This window comes from Indicator indicator, chromosome 14 (genome assembly GCF_027791375.1).
Source record: "Indicator indicator isolate 239-I01 chromosome 14, UM_Iind_1.1, whole genome shotgun sequence".
Taxonomy (NCBI): Eukaryota; Metazoa; Chordata; class Aves; order Piciformes; family Indicatoridae; genus Indicator; species Indicator indicator.
In genome coordinates, this window is record NC_072023.1 from 18,086,948 (window position 1) to 18,114,436 (window position 27,489).

At 51.6% G+C, this 27,489-nt stretch overlaps 1 protein-coding gene across 1 annotated transcript; it reads left to right on the top strand.

The window, feature by feature from the left end:
- Nucleotides 1-15,342: 15,342 nt before the first annotated feature.
- LPAR5 (lysophosphatidic acid receptor 5) lies at nucleotides 15,343-16,449 on the top strand. Its single transcript, XM_054386972.1, has one exon. It carries the CDS (start codon nucleotides 15,343-15,345, stop codon nucleotides 16,447-16,449), a length of 1,107 nt encoding a protein of 368 aa, XP_054242947.1.
- Nucleotides 16,450-27,489: the final 11,040 nt, after the last annotated feature.

A 27,489-nucleotide genomic window follows, 5' to 3' on the forward strand; every position in this document is an offset into this window, starting at 1 on the left:
GGGCTGGAGCACCTCTGCTGTGAGGCCAGGCTGAGGGAGCTGGGGGTGTTCAGTCTGGAGAAGAGAAGGCTCTAGGCAGACCTAATTGCAGCCTTCCAGTACCTGAAGTTAGAGAAGGAGATCTCTCAAAATATTAAAATCCCACTATGGTGGCTTCACAGCAAGGACTCATGAAGAAACTGAAAGACTAAGAAGAGTGGACCTTCAGTACAAGCAGGCTGCAGAGGGACTGTTTGCAAAGGCCTGCAGGGATAGGACAAGGGGCAATGGTTTGAATTGGATTGATTGATTGGATGTTAGGAACAAGTTCTGCACCATGAGGGTGCTGGAACACTGCAACAGGTTGCCCAGGGAGGGAGTTGAGGCCCCATCCCTGGAGATATTCAAGATGAGGCTGGACAAGGCTCTGAGCAAGCTGATACAGTGGAGGATGTCCCTGCTGACTGCAGGGGGGTTGGACTGGATGAGCTTTGGAGGGCCCTCCCAACCCAAACCATTCTGTGATTCTATGACCTGTGATCTCTTCTCTGTCAGGCACTGAACTGCTAGGGAAAGTCTATGAGGCTGGGAAAGAGCCAGCTCTGTGCTGGTCCTCAAGGATGTCAAGAAGGCTGCCACAGCTGTCCAGATGTGAACTATGAAACAGTGGAGGAGTAGATTTCTTCTCTCTAAATCAAGGAAGAATTCCAGATCAGCAAAATCAAATCTCTTTGACTGGAAGCAGCCAAAAAAAAAAAAAAAAAACCCACAAAAAAACCAAAACAAAAAGTCAGTGGAAAGTGACCTGATTTGTTTGTTTTTAAAGATCCCAGTTAGGAGTGCCCTGAAGCACTGTAGGGACAATGGGGTCTGGAAAGGGTCCTCAAAGAGAGGCAATCATGAGTGCCTCCAGAGAACTGCCTAGCTTGCAGATTTCCAGGAGCAGCTGTCAGCGCTGCATCCTAAAATTCCAGTTTCTAAAATGGAGTGAGAGAAATTTGCCCTTTTAGAGGGACTGGAAATAATCTCCTTGATGAGTAAAGGCAAGTCTGACCTTCAGGAAGCTGGAGCTGTGCAGAATGACAAGAGGAAGGATTTCTGCTGGCCTCTGTAAGCCCTTCTATTAGTTATGGTACTCCTCCTCATCATCGGTGTGTAACACCCTGGGCAGCAACCTGGGCACTGGGGCTGAGGCAGCCTCAGCAAGTCTGTGATGACACCAAGCTGTGTGGTGTGGCTGACATGCTGGAGGGAAGGGATCCATCCAGAGGGAATTGGATAGGCTGGAGAGGATCGGGCCAAGCCCTTGCCCCTTGTCCTGTCATTGGACATCCCTGAGCAGAGCCTGGCTCCATCCTCCCCACACTGCCCTTCACATCTTGATCAACATGAATGAGGTCAGCCCTCAGGCTCCTCTGCTCTGCCCCAGCTCCCTCAGCCTTTCCTCAGCAGGGAGATCTTCCACTGCCTTCAACATCCTTGTGGCTCTGTGCTGGACTCTCTCCAAGAGTTCCTTGAGGTCCTTCTTTAACTGAGAGGCCCAGACCTGGACACAATATTCCAGATGTGCGGGCAATGGGTGCAAGCTGGAGCAGAGGAGGCTCCACAGGAACATAAGGAGAAACTTTTTCCTTGTGAGGGTGCCAGAGCCCTGGAGCAGGCTGCCCAGAGAGGTTGTGAAGTCTCCTTCTCTGAGAATATTCCAAACCCAGCTGGATGTGTTCCTGTGTGACCTACTCTAGGTGATGCTGCTCTGGCAGGAGGCTTGGACTGGATGATCTCTGGAGGTCCCTTCCAAGCACTAACATTCTGTGATTGTGTTTTGGCAGAAGACCTCTCTGGAGCTCTGTAGTCCTAGCCCCTGCTTGCAGTAGGGATAACTGTGGTTAAATCAGGTTGTTCCTGCACTAAGCAAACCTGAGCAGTTCATCCAAGCATGTGCTCATGATCCCTCTCCAGCTGAGGCTGTGTTATGACCTCAGGAATCCAATTTTAAATGCTGGCTTTTGCAACCAAGGAAATATTCAATTTTATAACCAACAACAGGGGGGAAAAAATCATTCTCTGTTTCCTAACCAAACAAAATGTGACTGAACTGCCTGAATGCAATGATCCCTGTGAAGTGCCTGTGTCAATGTAAAGAGCCACCAAGCTAAAAGAAGTACCAATGTCCATGGGAGGTCTCTGTTTAGCAGTGTGTTCAGACAGCTCTCAGCCAGCAACAGTGACCCCTCCAAACTGAAGCACAGCTGTGCAGTGAAGATTATTTAACCTCTGATCTGGGTCCAGAGAAGGGCAAGGAAGCTTGGTGAAGGGTCTGGAGAACAGGGCTGGTGAGCAGCAGCTGAGGGAACTGGGGGTGTTCAGCCTGGAGAAAAGGAGGCTCAGGGGAGACCTCATTGCTCTCTACAGCTTCCTGAAAGGAGGTGGGAGCCAGGTGGGGGTTGGTCTCTTCTCCCTGGTAACAACTGACAGGACAAAAGGAAATGGCCTCAAGCTGCAACAGGGGAGGTTTAGGTTGGACATTAGAAGAAACTTCTTGACTGAAAGGGTTATGAAGCACTGGCAGAGGCTGCCCAGGGAGGTGGTTGAATCCCCATGCCTGGAGGTGTTTGAAAGAGGCTGAGCTGTGGTGCTGAGGAGCAGGGTTTGGCACCAGACTTAGGGTTAGGGAATGGTTGGGCTCAGTGATCTTAAAGGACTTTTCCAACTGAAGGGATCCTGTGATTCCATGATCTTGTAACCTTCCTTCACATTCACAGTGTGGATGTGCTAAGGGCTCCCCTTAACTCACAGCCCCATCTCCTCTTCACCCTGATGAGCATGCACAGCTGCCCCAGCCCCTCCTCACAGGCTGCAAGGCAGGGATGCTTTGGTGGCCATCACTGGGCTCTTCAATTTCTCCACACGGCTGTTGGTGGGGTGGCAGTGGTAAAACACTGGCCACAATGTTCTGCAGCTCATGGCCTCTTCCCCACAGTTTATCCCACAACCTGACTGCCTCCTCCTAGCTTCCCCTAGGGTTTAACACAGAAGCCTGACTTGTGGGCTTTGATGGCCCTGGAGGAAAGCTTGACCTGTGAGCTACTTTTTTAAGTGTTTAACATTCCAGGAGCCAAGAAACATCCCAGCACCATAGCAACAGCACCCTGAAATTGACTGCAGTCATACTTTCCCTGCACCCTTCCATCAGGAAATTTCAGTAGCATAATTATATCTGTGCAGCTGAAAGACTTTGGGACCACTTCTGTTGTATTTTTCTTCTGAGAAAAAAGGCCAAATTTTCTCATAAAAAAGTGTCTTTATATTTAGCTGTGAACGTCAGTGGGCTGTCTGCTCCTTTGGACTCCAGCTTGAGGGCAATTATTTCTTGCTTGCTTCTGCAGCTCTGCCAGGCAAGTGGTTCCCACCAGACCCTTGGACAGGTCCTGGGCTCCTCACTTGCTTGCAGACACCTGCAATCCACTGTGCCATGGCCATATGTGCACCCAGGGGCTGTGCCTGGTTCCTCTCCTGGTGTTGCCAAATGCTCTGGCACTGCTCCTTGGCACAGCCAGCCATGCTCACACTGCTGCTGCCTTCAGCAGGAGCATCTGAGATAGGACAATTTTGCAGGATGTTCTCTTTGTCTTCTTTTCCTCCATCCCTCAGCCCAACAGACCTACCTGACAGGCTTTATTCACCTTCATGTTCCTCTTTTCCCCTCTTTTGGGGCTATTCTGGAACGTGTGGCAGGCAGGCTGAAGAGCCCCGTCCCCTCCCATAGTTTGTCTCTGCTGTCCTCACAGATAAATGTCACAGCTGTCTGCATCCAAATATTCATGAGCATTAATTGTGCTTCTTCAGGTGTGATGCTGAGGGAAGCAGTTTTCTTGTTTGAATCAAGGGCAGCCTGCCTGTAACCTTTCAACGCTCCTTGTTGTGGAAGATGAGCATCAGGAGGTCATTCCTGCTGAGGGTATGCAAATATCTTGGCTGGCTCCATCTTTTAATGATGATGCAACTGTTAGCTAACTGCTGGGAGCTCCTGTGGGGTGGAGCTGGCCACAAAACCCAAGAAGGAGTCTTCCTGACACCCAGCAGAAGCTGCAGCTCTTTGCAACTAACACATAGGTGGGAGAAGCAGAACAGAGAGGCAGAAGATGATACTCATTAAACAGCTCAGCTGGTGCTTGGAAGGGCTTCTCTGGGCAGCAGGGTCAGGAGATCCAAAGACACACAAGCATTTCCTTAGGGAAGATGAGCTGAAAGGAAAGAGGGGGTGGGAATCATCACTAAAGGAGGCAAACCACTCGTCAGGCCATGCCAGCAGTGCTCAGCAGACTGTGGGAGAGCTGAGACATGGTGAAAATCAAGAGATCAGCAAAGTGAGCCCATGGGAAACTGAAGCTACCCTTTGCTTCCCAGATGCTGTAATGAAAATGTACTTTGCTTCTCCACCCACCCCAACAATGGGTGCACCAGGCTGTGATGGGCACCCCTCTTGCCATCACTCTCCTGTTCCCTCCCAGCAGCTTTCTGGCTGGCCTCAGCACCCTCTTCCCTGGGCAAGCTTCTCTCTGGCCCTCTGATGATCTGCTGTGTGCCAGCAGGTATGATCTCATGAAGCACTCCTGCGACCTGCCAAGAGAGAAACCAGTGCTGAGAGAGCTTCCCCTGGCCAGACCAGGGCTGCAGAGACCCCCTCAGGACAAGGGGCTGCCCCTGCTCCCTTGCCTCCCAGCCTGGGATCCCCTGCCCAGGCAGATCAAGGCTGGAAGAAACAGCTACAGAGCAGTGTCTGGAGCTGATCCCCTGGACCTTCTCCTTGGAGTAGTCTATGGGCACAAAGGACTCTTCTCCAGGCTGCAGCACCAAGGAGGGTGTGCAGCAAGGGTCCCCCCCAGCAGGTAAGGGCAGGACCCACGGCCCCACCTGCTGGGTCACAGCATGGCAGCCATGCAGGGCTGCCCTTCATGCACAGGGACTGGGTGTTCATGCCCCTCCCCGCAGCAGCTGGTGAGCACAGGCAAGCCTGCTGGTCCAAGCCAATCCATAGAGGGCAGGAATGTGCCTCAGGCACCCCCGGCACAGAGAGAGCAGGCAGAGGGTGAGCTGACCCCGTAGCGACAGCAGCTGGCAGCCACTGTGCTTGAGAACTGAGCAGAGTGCATGCAGGCTGGGCGTTAGCTGCAGGCAGGGCTGGATGCCATGCATGTCAGTCTGCACACTGTGCTCATCTCCAGGCTGCCATCACTTCTGCAGTCATCCTCCTTCCTCCTCCTGTCTCCTGGGAGCCTGCATGACCTGCAGAAGCAGCTTCCCCGTGCACACGGTTCTTGAGCTGTGGGAGTGAACGTTGCCTAGCTCTGCTCCTCACTCCCTGCATGCAGTGTGAAGCAGATGTTTCTTAACCTGACCCATCCCCACTCAGGCAAAAGCAGCCCTGGGGTAGGAAACAGAGGCAGGAGCACAGAGCTCCTGGATGTGCAGAACCATTCCTCCTCAAGCACATGCAGACCTCTGCATTCCGGATCTGTGCACTGCTCTTTCCCTCTTCCCAGGGGTTTTCTGACTCCCTGTTCCAGCTTTGGAAGCAGCTGCAGGTCAGTTCAGCACAGGGCCCTGCAACAGTGCAACTTGCTGCAATCCTTTTACAGCTCCTCTGGCCTAGGGATGCTTTAGGAGCTTGTTGAGCATCTTGAGCTCTTCTCAGCTGACCTGCCAGGGTCTCTTTGCCTCTGTCCTCTGGCACCTGGGGCTGGTGAGACAAGCAAAGAAGATCTGGAAGAGCATGCTGTGGTTTGACTCACATTTACTTTTTGATCCTTTAGTACTTTGGTGGCTGAGGACCACTTGCTTTGACCTGGGTGCAGAGATTATTTTGCTCACCAAGAGGCTGTGACTGCAGGCAGGCAGGATGCATTCAGCTGGAGACTGCCTGGGAGAAATGGCTGTGGTTTCCCAAGGCCTGGAGCCAGCAAGCTCTGTGGGATCCTTCTGGCTCAACAGCCTCACCTTTGGCACCCTAAATCCTTGAGCTGGGTGTCCCATTGAATGAGAGAATTATAGCAGCCCCCAAGGAAAGTGAAAGGGGAGCCATGGTGGGGGGATATCAGGAGCTGAGCCTCCTCCTACACAGAGAGGTTTAGAATTGAAGAACCACAGAATGGTAGGGGTTGGAAGGGACCCCTAAAAATCATCCAGTGCAAACCTCTGCTACAGCAGAGTCACCCAGAGCAGGCTGCCCAGGATCACAATGACCAGGTGGGTTTTGAAACTCTCCACAGAAGGAGACTCCACAGCTTCTCTGGGCAGCCTGGGCCAGTGCTCCATCACCCTCAAAGGAAAGAAGTTTCTCCTGAAGTTCAAGTGAAACCTTCTGTGTTCTAGTTTGTGCCCAATGCCCTTTGTCCTGTCACTGGGAACTACTGAAAAGAGCCCAGGCCATTCTCATGACCTCCACCCAATACTGATAAGCACTGATAAATGCCCTCTCAGGCTGCTCTTCTCCAGGCTGAACAGCCTCAGGCCTCCCACCCTCTCCTCATTAGATAGATGCTGCAGTCTCCTGGGACTAGGTGCTCCAGCTCTTCAGGGAGGGCCTTGCAGCCTTGTTTCTAGGGGCCAGAGAGACCCTGCCTATAGCTCTGTTTGCCTGCTTCCCTGCAAACACAGGCAAGACCTGTTCCATGCTGCTTTGACAGCTTAGGCAGATCCTTTTTCTGTGTCCTGCAAAAAAAAAAAAAAAAACAAAAAAAAAGGGAACTATAGCTTCTGAGCAAAAGGTTTGGTTTGAGCTGCTGCTCCAAAGTGCTGGGCTGGTGGCAGGGTCCCCTGTCCTAATAAGCAAGAAGAGTAACCAGAATATGGATATTTGTAGCAGTATCTGCCCTTGGCTCACTGCATTTGGCTCACTCCACCCTGTGCTGCCAGCTGTCAGCCTGTGCAGGAAGGCAGTGGTCACCCCCGGGCTGGTCCCAGCACGGCACTCAGGAAAGTGCTAGGGGGACCCATGGGCATACTGAAGGGACCCTGTGCCAACTCTGCCTGTGCTGCCTCCCCCTCACTGACTTGGGATGGTGTCCTTGATGTCCAATGACAGGACAAGGGGCAATGAGTGCAAGCTGGACCAGAGGAGGTTCCGCAGGAACAGGAGAAACTTTTACATTGTGAGGGTGCCAGAGCCCTGGAGCAGGCTGCCCAGAGAGGTTGTGGAGTCTCCTTCTCTGGAGACATTGCAAACCCATCTGGATGTGTTCCTGTGTGACCTGCCCTAGGTGATGCTGCTCTGGAGGGGAGCTGGACTGGATGATCTTTGGAGGTCCCTTCCAAGCACCGTTGTATGATTCTGTGAAGACCTGCAGCCTTGGAGCAGTTCCAGAGGGGAGAGTGTAGCTGGTGCCAGCATTCCTCAACAGCCAGCTCTGCACCTAGCTTCATCCCATCCATGGCTTCTACTTGCCACCTGCAGAGCTGGACTTGTTCTTCTGCCAGTCCTGTCAGACCCTTGCAGCCACTGCAGTCCTGGAGAGCTGCTCACAGAGAAGGTTTCTTGGCCAGGTACCTGTGGGTCAGGGGAGAGTTTCAGTCACAGATGGGCTAGAACTGGTCTGCAGGGCACTAGGTTCTCTGCAGCCTTATTTTAGTGCAGAAGCAGGGCAGGGAAGGAGATGTGCTGCCTCTTTTCTGTGCTGAATCTGACATTCCTGCTCCCCACCCTGCTCTGTGCCTCTTTAGCTTCTCTGGCCCTCTCCCTTCATGTTCCCAGAGATTCCCTTTCTGATGTGCTGCCTTTGGGTTGCCCAGGTTCCTTCTGCCACTCTTTTCTCACAGACCTGCCTGTCTCCTTAGGAGACAGCACCTCCAGTCCAGCTGGTCCAAAGCCAGGTGAGAGCCAGGACACGCTGCACAAGGATCAGCACCATGTGCAGCCACATCACCTCATCCTGTCTCTGGTAAAACTCCACCTCCAGCCACACTGCAGCAGCTGCCTGAATCACCTCCTGCGACCTGCCCTGCCCTTGCCCCACAGTCACTCTCACAGCAGCCTGGCCCTGCTCTGTAAAGCACAGGCAGCCCCTGGAGCTGACATGCTTCAGTGTCAGACTCTTGGTCTCTGCTGTCCTATCAACATCTGACCTGGTGGTGTGCTTCCACAGTCAAGTCACAGACTAACAGAATATATTTGGCTGAAAGAGACCTTGAAGATCATCCAGCCCAAACTTTGACCCAGCACTGAAGGGTCACCACTAAACCATGTCCCTAAGTGCCAGGTCCACAGCTGCTTGAAATCCTCCAGGGCTAGTGACTCCACCACTGACCTGGGCAGACCATTCCAATGTTTGAGGATCCTTTCAGTGAAGAAATATTTTCCCAACACCCATCCTGAATCTCCCCTGGTGCAGCTTGAAACCATTTCCCCTGATCCTGTTGCTTGACACCAAGAAAAAGAGGCTGCCCCCTCCTCGCTCCAACCAAGTCACTTCATGACAAGGAAGCTGCCCACAGCACAGTCAGCAGCAGTCAGAACCTTCCTCGCAGAGAAAGCTGGCAGCACCAAGCAGCTGTCACCAGAGCCAGCAGCTCATCATCACTTTGTCACCAGGCCCTCTGGAGAGTCGGAGAGTTTCTCTGCAGTGACAGTTCATGGGAGCAGAGAGGGGAGCTGCTGCCTTCCTCACTCCAGCTGCCACCCTGAGCACCCTCCCACATCTGCCTCCTCCAGGCTGGAGATTGTTCTTTTCTACCCTGCAGCCAGCAGAGACAGTTTGACTGCTTCCTAGCTCTCTTAACTCTTTCCCTGGCAGCTGTCCCTTCACCCCTCTTATTTTCTTCCCCAAGAGGGACAGTCCTTGCCCTTCTCCTAAGCAGGCATGGTGGGGTGGCTGCCCCTCTTCTCACTGGGTGGCCCTTTCCTGAGCCTCTGGGAGTCTGGGAAAATGTGAGTCGTGTGACTGGGGAGCTGAAATGTCACGGGAGGAAAGCTTGCTGTTCCCCCAGCAGGTCTGGGGAGCACCAGCTGTCCCCACTGCCCTGCAGGATGAAACCCCTCACACAGCCTAGAGCTTTCTGCTTTTCCTGTCTGAATCATTGCAAAAGAGAAAGGCTGCTGCTCTGCTTTGGCTCTTCAGGATGGCCCCACGGGTGGGCTCACCCCTTGGCTCTGCTCTCCCACATCTCCCTGCACGCAGAGGTCTGCAGCATGCTGGGCTTCATCAGTCATCACCTCAAACCTCTGGCTAGAGCATGCTTCCCACCTTTCTCCTGGCCCCCCCAGCTCTCCGTGGGGTCCTAGCTCCTGCTTTCTGGAGCCTTCACTCCAGGGAAGCAGGCGTGTTGGGATCTGCAGCATCAGGGTGTAGCCTCCCACACCCCCCCAGCAATCTGGTCGGACCTGCTGGCGACTGAGGCAGCGGAGCGGAAATGCCAGGGGTTGCGCCGCGCTTCCCAACCAGCTGCGCCCCCAGGAGCCGGTGAGGGGCAGAGGTGAGCCCACCTCAGCCGGGAGAGACGGAATTCGTGGGCTGATGCAGTCAGAGCTAGTGAGGTGAGTGAGGGAAGCTGTGGAGCAGCGCGGGTTCACGGGCCAGGCTGAAGTGTCACCAGGTCCTCCTGCTCCGACACACAAGGTAGAGCCAGGATGGCCGTACCCAGCACATACTGGGGCTGGGGGACACAACAGACACAGAGGAGGGGGGGGAAGCTTCCCACAGGGTGTGCCAGACTTCTTTTGCAGCGGGAGGAGGACATACCCCAGCTCTCAGTATATCTGCAAGCCTTTATCGGTACCAGAGCCTTGATGGGAGCAGAAGCTGTTGGAACAAAGATCCCAGCAGCTAGGAAGTTAGAAAGGGGGTCTGGTTAAAAAAGAGAGGCACTAAAAAGGAGCAGGGTGAGATCAGTGGTTCAGGTGCTGTTGTACCCTCCAAGGATTTCTGAGCAGCAGGAACATATCACAGTATCACACTACACTAGAAGTTGGAAGGGACCTCAAGAGATCATCGGGTCCAACCCGATATCCCTTGGCATCTCATTCCCTGCAAGGCAGCAGGACAAGGCAGGCTGGGAGTGAGAAAGCCAAACCCCAGCAGCTGGAGGAGCTGGCCAGGGGCTACAGAGAAAGAGGGAGTCCACAAGCAGGACATCTCAGGGCAGCTGCTTCTGGGGAAGCACAATGGTAGGGATTAGGAGTCCTGATGATCTCTGCCTTCTTCCAGGTGAGCTGGGAGTGGCAAAGCAGAAATAGGACTTGCAGCAACAGAGTGCCAGAAGGGCTCTGCAGAAGGGCAGATCCCTTCCCAGCTGCACCTGGCAGTGCCAGGTTGAAGCTGTCCTCCTAAATCAGCCCTTGTGCTTCCTTGGAATCCTGTCTCCTCTAGTCTGGCCTGACAGGGCTTGACATTTGTGGCAAACACACCTTTGCCTGCCACAGGAACTGACACCTCTTCAGAGCTGGGTTCTTTTTGGGTCCCTGACACATGCCAGTGCACAACTGAGCAGGAACTCAGCCCCAAGGCACCCAAGCCCACGGGACTGAGCCTTTGCACTGGCTTGTGACTGAATCAATTTTGCTTCTCACTTCCTGTATTTCACTTCTATTTCTTGTTTGGGAAGGTTTTGGGTAGGGGGATGTTTTAATTTCCCACTCTCAGTTCTGAGGGGAAACTGCATTAGCATGGGAGTGAATACAAGCAAGTATTTGTTACTCTGACCCAGGGAAGGTCTCCTCAGTTGCAAGGACACCTGGGTGTTGCTTCTTTCACAGTGACGTTTGCTTTCAGAGTTGTGTTTTAGCTTATCAGCTTGTGATAACAAAGTTCACGTGTTGTGGCCAGCCAGAAGCACATCAGGAAGTGAGAAAGGAGAGGAGGTGAACTGAAGCCTGACAGACAGAGAATCAGCCACGGCACAGTAGGGGACAGCTGTGATTTGAATGAACAAGTCACCAAAGAGCCTGCCAAAGAGTTCTGTGTTGATTCAAGCTGCTTGCAGTTTTGGTGCCCTGGTCAAAACCTCTGCAGTGATAGCAATTAGCAGCCAGCAAGTCCTTGTGTGCCTTTGGCTCCTCACCAGGAGAGAGGTAAGTGAGGAGGAAGGAGCTGGGGAGCTGGGTGGTCTGGGTGTGCTGGGCACTGGTGCCCATGAGCTGCTGCATCTGTGCTGCCAGACTGGACCACAGGGCACTGGGGAACCTGCTGTGCCATTTCAGTGCCCTGTGAACCTAGAGGTGCAAGGTACAGCTCAGGGTTTATCCAAACAGACCTTTTCTTTGGGATCCTGGGATACCAAAAGCATGGGCAACCTGCAGAGCTTACTTGCCAAAGTGCCTACAGAGGAAGTCCTCTTCCACTCTTCTCTCTCAGGAAATGAAGGGGCTGACAGCTCTGGGGAGCAGGCAGTAGCAGAGTGATCAGCCCTTGTGAGTTAAATACAGAGATCTCAGCTTTGGTGTCATGTCTGTCATCAAAATCAAGCCACCCGAAGTATTGGATGTCTTTGCAGTTGGAATTGTCAAAATGATCTCATTTCTTTGTTAGGGGGGAAAAAAGAGTAAGAAGTGGGGCTTAAATATCACCTGCAGCAGGTGACAAGCAGCCACAGTTCTGAGGAGATGTGGTTTCAATTTGCACAGCAAGGCTGGGTGTTTGGGTTGAGGTTTGCTGTGCTCTTTGCTATTTCCTCTTGGTTTCAGATTTGCTAAGCAAGCTCATGCAGATTGTTCTCAGCTGCACTGCTCTGCACCCCAGTTCTCTGCACCCCCTGGGCAGCCCCAGAGCACTCCCAGGGTTTAAGTGATGAACCACGCTGGGGAACCTTGACCCTGCAGCATGCTTGGCAGGAGTTTTTGAGCTTTTTGCACCTCATTTTTAGCCCCATGAATAACCCCACGTCCCACCATGTGGTGCTCATTCAGCATTTTTGTGGTGCTAGGAGGAAGTGGCTATTTAATAATAGAATCATAGAATGGTTTGGGTTGGAAGGGACCTGAAAGGTCTGAAAACAGCTGGAAAGTGGAGGAACTGACTACTCTGTGGTATAAACAACTGCTTAGAACTGCTTAGAAAGTCTCAGTAGCAGCCACAGTTTGAGAAAAGATTCTTGGGAGATTCAGTCCAGGGAGCTTGGTGTCTTTGCTGAACAAATTAGTAGAAGCTCTCATGAAGGCCAAACTCAATGGGCAGGCAGTCACATGGGGAAGAGTCATTGTAGTGTAGATAAAGGGATGCTGTGTCTCACCTTTCTTCTCTGAAGGAGTAAACAAGCACATGGGCAATGGCTCAGATGGATTTGCAAAAGGCTTTCGGGAGGCTTTAAGCACCAACATGGTGCTTAAAGAAATTTAGAGGAAAGGTTCCTGCCTGGATAAAAAGTGCCTGAAATACAGGAGAAAGAAGGAGGGTATGTGGCTGGTATTCTCAGCAGAGTTATAAGACACCATGCTGGGGTTTGGACTCTTTGACTTATTCATGAGGGATGAATGATAAAATAACAAATCTGTTTGAGACATGAAATGTTTCAGGTTAGAAAAGATGAGGGTTGGCTGCAAAAAACTGTCGAGATTAAGTGCCAGTGACTGGCCTCAAAATAACCCTGCACATTCCATCACCAAGGCTGCAGCAGAAATGGAAAGGTCCTGAGAAGGGCAACAAGGATGTTCAGCATTGCACAACAGCTCCTCTGTGAGGAACAGTTGTGAAGACAAGGACCCTTTAGCCTCAAAAATACCCCCAGAGTAGACATCAGTGGTCAGGCAAAGGAGCAAAGGGATGGTCTTTCCACTGTCTTCTCCAACACTTCAACTAGGAATTGAATCTAGGTGGTGATGCAGAAAACTGGTACAAGGAAGTGTCTCTGCACCTGAGCTATGATTATGCTCTGGAGCTCCTTGGCACTCCTGGCACTGGATGTTGTAGGTGGTAAGTTTTACACTGAATCAAAAAGCAACTGGAAAAAAATCATGAAAGAAAACTTCCACAAGGACTACTGCATCATAGAATGGTTTGGGTTGGAAGGGACCTCCAAAGCTCATCCAGTCCAACCCCCCTGCAGTCAGCAGGGACATCCTCCACTAGATCAGTTTGCTCAGAGCCTTGTCCAGCCTGACCTTGAGTATCTCCAGGAATGGGGCCTGGAACACCTCCCTGGGCAACCTGTTGGCAACCTCATGGTGCAGAACTTGTTCCTAACATCCAATCTAAATCTGATCTTCTCTCATTTCAAACCATTGCCCCTTGTCCTGTCCCTGCAGGACTTTGTAAACAGTCCCTCTGCAGCATTCTTGTAGCCCCTTCAGGTACTGGAAGGCCACTGGAATACAACCAGGTCCCCTCTGGCTCAGGAAATCCTTGGGCTACAACATGTTAGAGGCAGGAAGAGGACTTGAAGGAGCATAATGCCAGGATTGCCCTGCTCTTACCCTGCCCCTTCAACATCCCTGACCTGAAACAGGGCACTGGCTGTAGCCTGACCGTTGACCTCACACAGTGTGGGCTGTGCTTGCCTACTACAGCCAAGCTCAATGAGTGCAGATTGGATGAGTGGACAGTGAGGTGGATTGGGAGCTGGCTGGAGGACAAAGTTCAGAGAGTTGTGGTTAGTGAGGCAGAGTCTAGCTGGAGGCCTGTGGTCAGTGGTGTTCCTCGGGGGTCAGTACCAGGTCCAGCCTTGTTCAACATCTTCAGCAGCAGCCTGGCTGAAGGCACGGAGTGTAGGCTCAGAACATTTGCTGATGACACCAAACTGGGAGGAGTGGCTGACACACCAGACAGTCGTGCTGGCATCCAGCATGACCCAGACAGGATGCAGAGTTGGGTGGGGAGAAATCAAATGAAACTCAACAAGGGCAAGTTGTAGAGTTGGAACTGGATGATCTTTAAGGTTCCCTCCAACCTAAACCATTCTACACATCTATGAACAAACAAGACTCCATCAACATCTCTTTATGGGGCAAGTGCTCCTGCACCCAGACCACTTTGGTGGCCTTCTACAGTTCCCACTCCAGTTGATCAGTGTTTGGCAGGAAAGTGCTACCGTCAGTATCTAGAATGGTTACTGCCCTCACACTGCTTCTGAGTCACATATTTGGGTTTGGCCCTTCCTTCTTCACTGGCTGTGGTGCCCTGTGTTGGTGGGACATGGGCTGCCTCATGCTTCACAGCATGAAGTCACAAAGAGACCTGAAGACATGCAAGCCAAATGAGCATTGCAGGTGCCACACAAGCAAGAACCCCAAAGAGGTAGCATGAGTGTTAAGCAACGCTAGGAACTCCAAGCATCTCCACACGTGGGTTTGTGTGGGGTGTCTCATCTAGGAGAAGCAGCTAGGTTGGAGTAAAGTCTAACTGTGGTATTGTTCCTTTTATCTACAATGGATGTGCAAAGTCCTGGTTTATCTGAAGTTCTTTCTAGTCAGCATTTTTCCCTCAAAATGCTTGCTCTCCTCTTTTTCTTTCTCTCTTTTCTTATCTGGAGCTGCCCTGACTGCTTTCTCTGCTTGCTCTTGTGCTGTCCCTTTCTTGATCCAATCAAGATGCATTTTATGGAGCTGAGCCATAAATGATTCTCTACAAACACCTTCTCTGTGCTCTGCCTTCTTCTGACATGTAATTGCTTACTTTCCTAATGTCACAGAATCACAGAATGGTTTGGGTTGGGAGGAACCTCCAAAGGTCATCCAGTCCAACCCCCCTGCAGTCAGCAGGGACATCCTCCACTAGATCAGCTTCCTCAGAGCCTTGTCCAGCCTCACCTTGAATATCTCCAGGGATGGGGCCTCAACTACCTCCCTGGGCAACCTGTTGCAGTGTTCCAGCACCCTCATGGTGCACGACTTGTTCCTCACATCCAATCTAAATCTACTCTCCTCTCATTTCAAACCATTGCCCCTTGTCCTACTTCTGCAGGCCTTTGCAAACAGTCCCTCTGCAGCCTGCTTGTACTGAAGGTCCACTCTTCTTAGTCTTTCAGTTTCTTCATGAGTCTTTGCTGTGAAGCCACCATAGTGGGATTTTAATATTTTGAGAGGTCTCCTTCTCTAACTTAAACTCTTCTGTCTTGGTCTTCCACTCCAACCAGGAATTGTGCTGACGGCTGGCAAGATTCTCCACCACACCAGCATCACCATAACCACTAAAAAGAATTGCTGAACTAGAGGCAGAAGCTGACTCCATCCCTGCCAGATGACCATGGAGAAGCAATCCAAAGCAGCATCAGTCAAGAGGGAGATACCCCAATCTCCCTGCCAGCTGCAGGTGAGGGGAGTGACCTGCCTATAGCTTCTCAGAGGGGAATGACTTCTCTCAGTGCTTTCCTTTGTGCCTCCTTAGCCCACTGGCAGGCTCAGCCATTTCAGCAAGAGCTCTGCCCTGATCCCTGCCGGGGATGTCAGCTTCCAATGCATCCCAGACATGCAAGGATTACAGCTTCAACCACCACCTCCTCCTGCCCGGCTACATCCTGATCTTCGTGACGGGCCTGACGCTGAACGTGACGGCGCTGTGGATATTTGTGCGCTACCTGCGCCTCAAGTCCGTCGTGATGATCTACATGTTCAACCTGGCTGTCAGCGACCTCACCTTCACCCTCCCCCTGCCCCTGCGGCTCTACTACTATTCCAACCACCACTGGCCCTTTGGCAACACCCTGTGCCAGGTCTCTGGCTCCGTCTTCCAGATCAACATGTACGGCAGCTGCCTCTTCCTCATGTGCATCAACCTGGATCGCTACGTTGCCATCGTCCACCCGCTCCGCTGGCGCCACGTCCGGCGCCCCAAGGTGGCCAAGCTCCTCTGCCTCATCGTCTGGGTGATGATCTTCGTGGGCTCCATCCCCACGGCCATAGTCCACAAGCAAAACCACTGTGAAGTACGGAACCAGACCGTCTACCTGTGCTTTGAAAGCTTCAGCGACAACATATGGCAAAACAACCTCTTCCCCCTGGTGGTGCTGGCAGAGCTCTTGGGCTTTCTCCTGCCCCTCAGCTGTGTGACCTACTGCTCGGTTCGGATCTTCCAGGAGCTCTGCCAGGGCAGCCAGCCCAAAACCCTGCGGCAGCGCAAGACCGTCCGGCTCCTCTTGGTCAACCTGGTCATCTTCATCATCTGCTTTGTGCCTTACAACACCACCCTGGCAGTTTACGGGCTGATAAAGGCCCAGGTGATGAAGGTTGACCCAGAAACGCAGAGCTCCGTGCGCCAGGTGCTGATCATCACCATGCTCTTTGCCAGCATGAACTGCATGCTGGACCCCTTGATCTACTACTTCAGCACCGAGGGCTTCCGGAACACCTTTAAGCAGCTGCGGCGGGGTCAGACCTGGGACTCGGATGTTGGGATGCTTAAGAATCAGTCTGTGGGGAGCAAGTCAAGCCGAGACCACGCTGCCTCGAAAGGGCACCCAGCTGAAAACCTGATCCGTCCCAAGGAATCCTTGCCAGCCCTTCCTGCTGCAATGTTTCTGAGCAGTCCTATTGAGGACTCAGAAATATAACTACAGGAAGGTCGCACCACTGTGGGAGCCGCAGGGGCGCCCATCCAATGGGCACAGCAAGCCTCTGGGAGAAAGCTCAGAGGGACTTAGCACACTGTTGGAGGGAGCATTGCAAACTGCATGTGGGTGAAGATGGTAATCCAAAGCTGAAGGATGAAAGGTTGGGTTTGAATAAAGAGAGATGTCTTGGTGATATGGTCCCACCTAAGTTTTTTGGTACAGAAAACATAGTGGGGAACAAAAACTTGAAACAAACCTCATGGGTCTAGTTGTGGTCAGCACAGACACCTACAGCAAGTCCATCCTGCCTGAGTACCTCCTGGCTGCACTGTAGCATCAAGTAGCTCTGGTGTCTCCAATGTAAGAATGACACAGAGTTGTTGGAGCAAGGCCAGAGGAGGGCCACAAAGATGATCTAAGGGCTGGAGCAGCTCTGCTATGAGGACAGGCTGAGGGAGCTGGAGTTATTCAGCCTGGAGAAGGCTTCCAGGGGCACCTTAGAGCTGCGTTCCAGTACCTGAAGTGATCCTACAGGAAGGCTGCTGAGGGACTTTCCATGAGGGTGTCTAGAGACAGGACAAGGGGAAATGGTTTGAAGCTGAAGGAGAGCAGGGTTAGACTGGATCTGAGGAAGAAGTTTCCCAGTACAAGGGTGGTGAGTCTCTGGAACAGGTTGCTCAGGGAGGCTGTGGATGCTTCCTCCCTAGGGGTGTTCAAGGCTAGGTTGGATGAGGCCTTGAGCAGCCAAGTCTTGTTGAGAGGCATCCCTGCTCGTGGTGGGGAGGTTGGAGCAGATGATCTCTGAGGTCCCTTCCAACCTGAGCCGTTCTGTGATTCTATGGTAACCAGAGTACAGCTGCAGTAGCCACTGCTGACAGAGTGAATTCAGTGGTAATGACGGAGGGGAACCTTGTTGGGTTTCTTTAACATCTCCTTGGTGAGGAAAGGCTGAGGGAGCTGGGGCTCTTTAGCTTGGAGCAGAGGAGCCTGAGGGCTGACCTCAGTCATGTTGATCAAGATGTGAAGGGCAGTGTGGGGAGGATGGAGCCAGGCTCTGCTCAGGGATGTCCAATGACAGGACAAGGAGCAATGGGTGCAAGCTGGAGCAGAGGAGGTTCCATGGGAACAGAAGGAGAAAGTTTTTCCCTGTGAGGGTGGCAGAGCCCTGGAGCAGGCTGCCCAGAGTCTCCTTCTCTGGAGACATTCCAAACCCACCTGGACATTCTGATCCTGGTCAACCTGCTCTGGGTGACCCTGATTTGGAAGGGGGCTTGGACTAGACAATCTCAAGGTCCCTTCCAGCCCCTACCATGCTGGGATTCTGGGATTCTGTGTTTGCTGTGGGAATAAATGCATTGATTTGTCTTAACAATAGAGTTGAGGAGACTCAGGGGTTTAAATCCATCTTTCCAGTCCACCTCGATGACCTTCTCTTTTATTATGGGTGATGGTAGGAGCAGGTCTTTAAGAAGACCTGTAGAGGGTGTTGAGCCTCTCCACACAGACATCTTTGTGTCACAGGCTGTCTTGGGAGACATATGCCCCAAGGTAGGAGAGCTCTGTCCCCTTCCTCAGCCCCAGCAGATCAGCCTTGATCTTTGTGTGGCAGTAGGTACTTCTGGTTTGAAAACTCAGGATTGCCATGTGAATGTGAATCCTTTCAGAGAATCAGAGTATGGGTTTGGTTGGAAAAGACCTTTAAGAGTCAAGTCCATCCATTCTTTAACTCTGCCGAGGCTGGTGCTAAACCATGTCCCCCAGTACCCCATCTCTGCCTCTTTGAAACACCTGCAGGCACGGGGATTTTTGTCATAGTGCTTCTGGAGAGGGAACAGAGCTATGTGCACATCTGCTGCTGCACTCTGATGTTACCCTTTTGTTCTGGGATTTAGGAGGGAGCAGGATGATATTACAGCAGCTGTACTACTGTCCATTTCCACGTCTTCCTCCACCTTCCTCTATGCTATACCCCTTTCCTGTCCCTCTTCCTCTGGTGTTCTCTCCCTTCCCCAGATCTGCTACACTATGCACCTGGGCATCAACACAATGCCAGCACTGCTGGGTTTTCTTTCTGCCCAGAAAAGTTGGTTGTTTTCTTTTTTCTTTCCTTTTAACTTGGCTAGAGCATGGTCACTGAAAGATTGGGGTGGGAAGATACTTCTAAGAGGCTCCAACACAATTCTCTGATCACATCAGGTATCTGGGGGCAGTGAGGGCTGGCTGCTCCCCAGAGGAATGGCAGCGGAGAGCCAGGCATGGTACCAAGGCAGCAAGAGGGAGCACCTGAGCAAGGCAAGCAGGGCAGGTAGGCTGATGACAGCCAGGTTCCGCTGACAATCCAGAGCAGTAGACAAGCCTGTGGTGACGAGGCAGGTCCAAAGTCAAACTAAGAAGTCAAGTCAGCAGCAGGATCAGGCCTGGAGTCAGGAAGCAAGGGCAAGCCACAGTTCAGCAAATCCAGACAAGTCCATCACACCAAGACAGCAAGTCAAGCCAGGAAGCCTGTCCGTGGGTCCAGATCAATGCAGTGTGTGGCCAGGCACAGGTGAAACTGCTGAGGCAGGAGACAAGGGTAAGAGTACCAGCTTAAAAGCACCTCCTGGGGCAGGAGGGCAGCCCTAGTTGAGGCTTCAGCAAGACTATCTGGAAACTCTCCCCATACTCACCAGAGAAATGGGGCAGTCCCCAGCTGCACTGTCTCTGATCTGGCCCCAAGCTCACACAGCTAAAGCCCCAGGAACTGGAGGGATGCACTTGGGACCCTGAGTTGAAATTGCTCAGGGCTTTTCCCAACTAGGTGTCTTCTGAGCACCTCCAAGGAGGATATTCCTAAGCCTTCCAGGGCACCCATGCCAGGGGTGCTGAAATATGCCCTGGGGGGAGGCTTTTTCTAATGCTCAGCAGGAATCTCCCTTGATGCAAGTTGCCTCTTGTAATTTCTCAGGGCTACTACGAGCAGAGACTGGCTCCATCTTCTCTTGGCAAGCTTGCCAAGCTCGAATGGAATGTCAGGTGGCAGACACCACTCCTTTGGAAGAGGCTGCTCCTCTGCCAACGTCACCCCAAAACACAACACACAACTTGGCAAAGAGAGCAGCAGAAAGCAGCATCTCTGCTACAGCTTCAGCCCTGAAAATAGTGGAGCTATTTGTACCTGGAACATTTTATAAATATTCCACATCCAGCAGAGGAAATTTTAGCTCAAATATTTTGACAAGATTATAAATACCTGAAAAGCTGATCTTTTAATGGAGCTCATCAGCCTGTTTGGCAATAAAGGGGGGTTGCTGCTTCTGCTACAGGCAGCAGAAAAGTTCCTGACTTGGAGTTTCTGAAGGCTTTCCTTGTGTATTACACATAGGTGATGGTGAGCCTGGTGTGGGCTGTTCTGTTTTGTCCTCTGAGCTTCCAGCATTTTCCAGATGGCATCAGGTTTGCTTTAATTTAAGGATTCTAGTCAAATACAATCACTCTGGGTTCTGGAGGGAGCTTTAGATATTTTTCATATCTACCAGAGAGAACCATCATAGAATGGTTTGGGTTGGAAGGGACCTTCAAAGGTCATCTAGTCCAATCCCCCTGCAGTCAGCAGGGACTTCCTCCACTAGTTCAAGTTGTCCAGCCTGGCCTTGAATATATCCAGGCATGGGGCCTCAGTAACCTCCCTGGGCAACCTGTTGCAGTGTTCCAGCACCCTCATGGTGCAGAACTTGTTCCTAACACCCAATCTAAATCTGATCTTCTCTCATTTCAAACCATTGCTCCTTGTCCTATCCCTGCAGGCCTTTGCAAACAGTCCCTCTGCAGCCTTCTTGCAGCTCCCTTCAGGTACTGGAAGGCTGCTCTTAGGTCTGCCTGGAGCCTTCCTTCTCCAGGCTGAACAACCCCAGCTCCCTCAGCCTGGCCTCATAGCAGAGGTGCTCCAGACCCCTGATTATCTTGGTGGCCTCTTCTGGACCCTCTCCATCAGGTCCATATCCTTCATGTGTTGAGGGCTCCAGAACTGGACACAGCACTGCAGGTGAGGTCTCCCCAGAGCAGAGGCAGAATCACCTCTCTCCATCTCTGGCCACACTGCTTTTGATACAACCCAGGATGCCATTGGCCTTTTGGGTGGCAAGAGCACACTGTTGGCATGGTGTTAGCCAGGTCTGCTGCTTCTGTGGGCTCTGCTGTTGTTAGATTAGGGTTTTTTTATTCCATCACATGGTGATAAAGCAGAGAACATGCATGAACTCTCAGTCCAATGAGTCACCCACTCTATCTTGCTTTATAGCTTCTGTTCAATGAGCCAAACAAACAAAGCTGAAGGTCCTAGGGTATGATGGCATCCAACAGTACCAACAGCTACAAAATGGGAGCACTCAAAAGCGTGTGTTTAAAACGGCAGGGACAAGGTGAAGCCATGGCATTCCAGTAAAGAAATGTTAAACAGGAACAGAAGCTCAGCAAAACCTTTTCAACTCTGTAAGTGACCCTCACCTGATAATTCTTGATTTGGCATTCTTGTTAAGTGTGTCAGGAATAAGAGACACAATTTTCTGCTTCCCTGAGCTTTGTGTCATTTGCAGATGTGATCATTAAACAATCTCTCCTTAATTAACACTAAACAAGTTAAAGGTCAGAGAAATGGCAAAGGAGCACGGAATTGTTATTCTGTAGGGAGCAGACAGAGTACCTGCAGATATGCATAAGGATTCAACAAGGCCAAGGGTTGGGTCCTGCACTTGGGTCACAACAACCTCATGAATGCTCCAGGCTTGGGGCAGAGTGGCTGGAAACTGCCCAGCAGGGAAAGACCTCGGGGTGTTGGCCAAGAGCTGACTGAAGATGAGCCAGGGTGTGCCCAGGTGGCCAAGAAGGCCACCAGCATCCTGGCCTGGGTCAGCAGTGGTGTGACCAGCAGGACCAGGGCAGGGATTGCTCCCCAATATTCAGCCCTGGTGAGGTCACACCTTGAGCACTGTGTTCAGTTTTGGGGACCTCATTCCAAGAAGGACATTGAGGGCCTGGAGCGAGTCCAGAGAAGGGCAAGGAAGCTTGGTGAAGGGTCTGGAGAACAGGGCTGGTGAGCAGCAGCTGAGGGAACTGGGGGTGTTCAGCCTAGAGAAAAGGAGGCTCAGGGGACACCTTCTGGCTCTCTGCAATTCCCTGAAAGGAGGTTGGAGCCAGGTGAGTGTTAGTCTCTTCTCCCTAGTAACAAGTGATAGGACGAGAGGAAATGGCCTCAAGTTGCACCAGGGGAGATTTAGGTTGGATATTAGAAGAAATTTCTTGACTGAAAGGCTTTTCAAACACTGGAACAGGCTCCCCATGGAGGTGGTTGAATCCTCATGTCTGAAGGTATTTTAAAGAGGCAAAGATGATTTAGCACCAGACTTGGTAGAGTTAGATAATGGTTAGACTCAATGATCTTCAAGGTCTTTTACAACCAAAATGATTCTCTGATTCTATGATTTCAAGTCTTTTGATTTCCAGAGCAGACTTGCCAGTCACTTTGGGAAATGGTTATGAGCATTGATCATCACCTTCAGTGCGTTTTATACTTTCTAGAAACCCACTGATGCTCTGGGTTCTGTTAAGTCAGCTTGAAAAGATGTACAAGCCAGACTGAATCTTCAAATTGTTTTTACTTCTGCTGGCATTCCTTCAATCACCTTACAGTGGCTGTATGCCTCCCACCACTTGAGGTATCATGGAATCACAGAATCACAGAATGGTTTGAGTTGGAAGGGACCTCTAAAGGTCATCTAGTCCAACCCCCTCTGCAGTAAGCAGGGACATCCCTCCAACAAAACATGTGTTTTGCATCATAAATGCCTTGAGCAACCTGAGCTGTGCCTGCTATGAACCTGGGAGGTTATCTCCCTCTCCACTCCTCTCCAGTCACTGGGAGTTGGAACAGATGTCCTCCAGAGGTCCTTCCAACCTAAAGGATCGTGTGAGTCTCTGACCTTCTGGTTTAAATGCTGATCTGCTATCCCAAGCATTTTTCAGCTTCTTCATTATTGTTCTGAGCTGTTCTTGCTTGGGTTACACTTTGTGTGCCCCTCCTGCCCTCCTGCTGCAGTCCTTGATCCTGTGGCTGAGAGCACTCAGCCTAAGCTTTGCTTTTCATGAGCTGCCTTTGAAGCTTTGTCTTCCAAACCCCTCTGTTCGGCAACAGAACCTCGGCAGAGGCCAGGCTGCTGCTGCACTGATACCACTGCACATCCTGCTGCCCAAAATCATCTCAGGGTTTCCTTGCATTTTCCCACATTTCCATGGCATCTGCTGTCTCTGCTTTTAGAGATCTTTGGGCGTGGATCAGGTTTTGTTTGGCTTGCACAGCATCTTGCACAGGGAGATAGGGCTCCCAGGCAAAGTGAGAATAAACCCAGCACAATGTCACTGAAGCAGCTGCTGTGCTGCAGATTTTGTTTGAGGATGTGTGAGAGCAGGGATGTGCTAAAGCCAGACATCACTATCACCACTTTAACCTAATTTGCTCAGTGACAAGGCAGCAAAGATCCAGTCTGCCGTGCTAGCTGTGAAACCTCCCTGCCCCTGCAGATACAGCCCCCTGAGGTGCAGGCAGGCACTCTCCACTTCAATCTCTGAAATACAAAGGGGAAAAAAAAAACTTCTTTTCTCTGGGAGAGCATGGGTGAAGGGAAAAGCATTTCACCACCAAGTGATGATGAAAGACTTTGTCTGATTCTGGGAGGAAAAAAAGGAACAAAATTAAAAGGAGAAAGCCAGTAGAGACATTGCTGAGCTATAAAGCAACCTGTCACTGTGTCAGGAATGGGCTCAGATGACAGGACCAAACCCCCAGCACAGTGTGACACCTGGAACAGCCTGTCCAAAATTCAGAGGAATACTTGCAAGCTCTCAATCTTTTATTTTTTCACCAAGCCTGAGGGAGCCAAGGCCAGCTGAAATGGCAGGACTGCTTTCACCAAAAAGAATGCTTTGTGTCAAAAAAAAATCTGTTGTGACCAACCATTTTTGTTTGCTTTCCCATTTGGGTTGGTTGGTTGTTTTTTTACTCTGAAACAACAAAATAATTTCCAAACCCAAACTCACACATACATGATGTAAGCTTAGGAACTGGGAGTTAGATGAGTGAACAGTGAGGTGGGTTGAGAGGTGGCTGAAGGACAGAGCTCAGAGGGTTGTGCTCAACTGTGCAGGGTCTAGTTGGAGGCCTGTGGCCAGTGGTGTTGCCCAGAGGTCAGTACTGGGTCCAGCCTCGTCCAACCTCTTCATCAGTGACCTGGCTGAAGGCACCGAGTGGAGCCTCAGCCAGGTTGTGATGGTACCAAACTGGGAGGAGTGGCTGACACCCTGTCAGGCTGTGCTGCCATTCAGCCAGACCTGGACAGGCTGGGGGCTGGGCAGAGGGGAACCTCATGAAGTTCAACAAGGGCAAGTGTAGGGTCCTGCACTTGGGGAGGAACAACCCCATGGACCAGGACAGGTGAGGGTTTGACCTGCTGGAGAGCAGCTCTGCAAAGAAGGACCTGGGAGTGCTGTGTGGCATCTTAAAGATCAGGCCTTAAGCCTGGTTTATTACCCTAAGCTCACATTTCAGAGAGCTCAGGCTTTAGGTTTTCATCTCCCTTCTTTTTTTTTTTTTTTTTTTTTTGTGTTTCAAGAGAACCCTCAGTTTCTAGACACATCCGTTAGTTTCTGACATTTCACTGCCTGTTTTAGAATATATTGGTTTTGTCCCAAGAGGTATTGTTTAGTCAGGAGTTGGTTTTGAACTTTTCCCTTCGCTTTGTAATCAACAGAGAGAGCTCAAGTGTGTAAACTAAACACAGATAAGAAAGGGAATTTATGGTACGGGGTGAGAAACTGTCCTTGCTGCCGTAAAAGGGTATTTGAGCAGGGGGGTTGGGGGACCCCAGACCACTCATGCAGGCACAAATATTTTGCTGAATCATACCCCAGGAATGTGTAATAGGTTATAAGAAGAATAATTGCATTAGGTAGGGGTGACTTTGTGACAGCTCAAGTGTAAATAGCCATGAAACGTCTTCAGTGGTGCTCATGGGCTTTGGGAGTGATCCCCCAACTGAGCCCTGTGCTGGATAAAGAAATGCCTCTTGTGCACAAGGGTGTCTAAGAAGTTCTTCAACTCCAGTCTCAGGTGAACAAGTTCACCATGAGCCAGCAATGTGCCCTCCAGAGGACCAACAGCATTCTGGGGTGCTTTAAGAATGTAGCAAGCAGGTCGTGGGAGGTTCTCCTTCCCCTCTACTCTGCTCTGATGAGGCCTCATTTGGATTATTGTGTCCAGTCCCGGGATCCTCAGTTCAAGAGGGACTGGGTACTGCTGAAGAGAGTGCAATGGAGGCCCACAAAGATGACGGGGGGGACTGGAGCATCTCTCTGATGAGCAGAGGCTGAGAGACCTGGGGCTGTTTAGCTTGGAAAAGAGGAGACACAGAGGGGGGTCTTTAAAATGCAGGTAAATATCTAGAGGGTGGAGGTCGTCAAGAGAGATTCAAAACCTGCCTGGATATTGCAATCCCGGGCAACCTGCTCTGGGTGGCCCTGCTTTAGCAAGGGGCTGGATTAGACGATCTCCGGAGGTGCAGCGCAGACCCCATCGGTCTGTGATTCTGCGTCGGCAGCCACACGCCCCTCAGCACGGACACAGGCGCGGAGCGTCCGCTGGAAGACACAAAGAGGAGAACCGTGTGCCCAGCGCCGTGCCAGGCGGGCGGTGCCAGCTGCAGACCCGCCCCGGGGCCGGCGCCGACGGCCGGGCGGCTCTCAGCCGGCTGCCGCCGCCGCCCTCTCCACTTTCTCCGCGGCCGACAGCGGCCCCCGGTGGCGGCTGCGCTGGTCCTCGGGACCGAACCGGTGGGTCCCTCCCCCGGCCACGGGAACTGCCGCCCCCAGCGCCACGGGGAAGGGTCGCGGTGCGGCTTGGTGCCCCACGTCCTGCTGTCCTGGGCGGGGACGCCCCTTCTGCCATCGGGGATCACAGAATGGTTTCGGCTAGCAAAGACCTCCAGGGTCATCGAACCTGCCAGGTTGCTGAGCAGCTTCCTCTTACAGCAGTATCAGTCTGCGGTAAAGATTCCCTCTAGACAAAATTCTGCTTTCCTCCTGAAGTAAACCACAACCCCCATGGGCTCGGTGAGGGACTCCCTGTCCAGCTGTTGAAAACAGCTCTGAGGAACTGTGCCACACTTGCCAGCCCTTACTCAGCCGTGCCAGCTATGGGAGCAGATGTCTAAATCTGGGATCGCAGAATAACTAAGGCGGTCCCTAGGCCAACCTCCGAATCCAAGCAGGGTCAGCTAACAGACTTTTGGGAGGCTGGGCTTGAGAACTTATCCAAGGACAGAGAGTCCACTACCCCTCTGGGAAACCTGGTGCAATGTCTGAGTGTCCTCACCACGCATTTTCCCTATATCTAGTCTAAATATCTATTACTGCAATTTATGCCCATTGCTTCTGCCTCCCCTGACATAGAGTTGTGGTTGGAAAAAAACTTTTAAGATCATCCCACCCAACCATTCTCTAACTCGACCAAGGCTGGTGCTAAAATGTTCCTCAGCACCACATCTCTATGTCTTTTAAGCACCTCCAGGGCTGAGGATTCATTCACCTCCTGGGGAGCCTGTTCCAGTCTTTGAGAGCCTTTTCAGTCACAGATTCACAGATTGCATTGGATTGGAAGGGACTCTCAAAGGTCATCTTGTCCAACCCCCCTGCACTCAGCAGGGACACCTCCCACTAGATCAGGCTGCCCAGGGCCGCATCCAGTCTGATCTTGAATGTCTCCAGGCACAGAGCCTCAACCACATCCTTGGGCAGCCTGTCCCAGTATTTCACCACTCTCATTGCAAAGAACTTCTTCCTGATGATGTCCAACCTAAATCTCTGTGTTGATCCTGCTGATCTGAGTCATAAATACAAACAATTCTGTGAATCACACATCAAAGAGAGGCAAAGGAGTGACAGCTTCTGGGACAATTTGGTGCACAGTAGTGATGCCCAGTATTATCTGAGAGCTGTAAGGGAGATGCAGGAGCTGTGAAGGTAGAAGCAAGGGGCTGACAAACACCACGGTGCAAGGAGATGCATTTTTTCAGATGCTTCTACATCAGTGTGCAACATCCAGATAATGAGCAAGGGGAATTAGTCGTTCTCACTGATGAGCAGGCATTTGATATAATTAGCATTACAAAAAACCCGGTGGGATGATTTGCATGATTGCAGCTCTGTGTCTCCCCCCACCCAGTTACAGCCTATTCAGAGGGGACAGGGAGGTTAAAAAAAAAAACAGAGAAAATTGTTGGGGAAACACCCTGCTATGGCTTAGGGACAGCAGACACTGCTGTGCAGCTGCTGAAAGCATTGCCGTGTGCCCAGCAGCCTGTGGAGCTGGGACGGGGCAGAAGGGTTGCTGTAGGAGACCTGAATCTGGAAGACATGCAGAGGACAACTGCAGCTGTGGAAAATTAGTACAAAATGTTATCACTTTTAAGCAGGGAAAGCATCAGTACTGCCAGGAGCTGCCTTGGTTTTGGGGTGTGCTGTGGTGAGTAGTGAGGCACCTGGTTGTGAGTTAGTGGATTGGAGGTGGTGGTTGTGACTTGGTTGCCTTGTTTGTACATATAATCATAGAATGGTTTGGGTTGGAAGGGACCTCCAAAGCTCATCCAGTCCAACCCTCTGAAGTCAGCAGGGACATCCTCCACTAGATCAGCTTGCTGACTTGCCAAACCTGACCTGTCTCCACCACCTCCTTGGATAATCTGTTCCAGCACCCTCGTAGTGCAGAACTTGTTCCTAATATCCAATCTAAATCTGCTCTTCTCTCATTGCCCCTTGTCCTATCCCTGCAGGCCTTTGCAAACAGTCCCTCTACAGCCTTCTTGTCGCCCCCTTCAGGTACTGGAAGGCTTCTCTAAGGTCTGCCCAGAGCTTCCTCTTCTCTAGGCTAAACAGCCCCAGCTCCCTCAGCCTGTCCTCGTAGCAGAGGTGCTCCAGCCACTTGATCATCTTGGTGGCCTCCTCTGGACCTGCTCCATC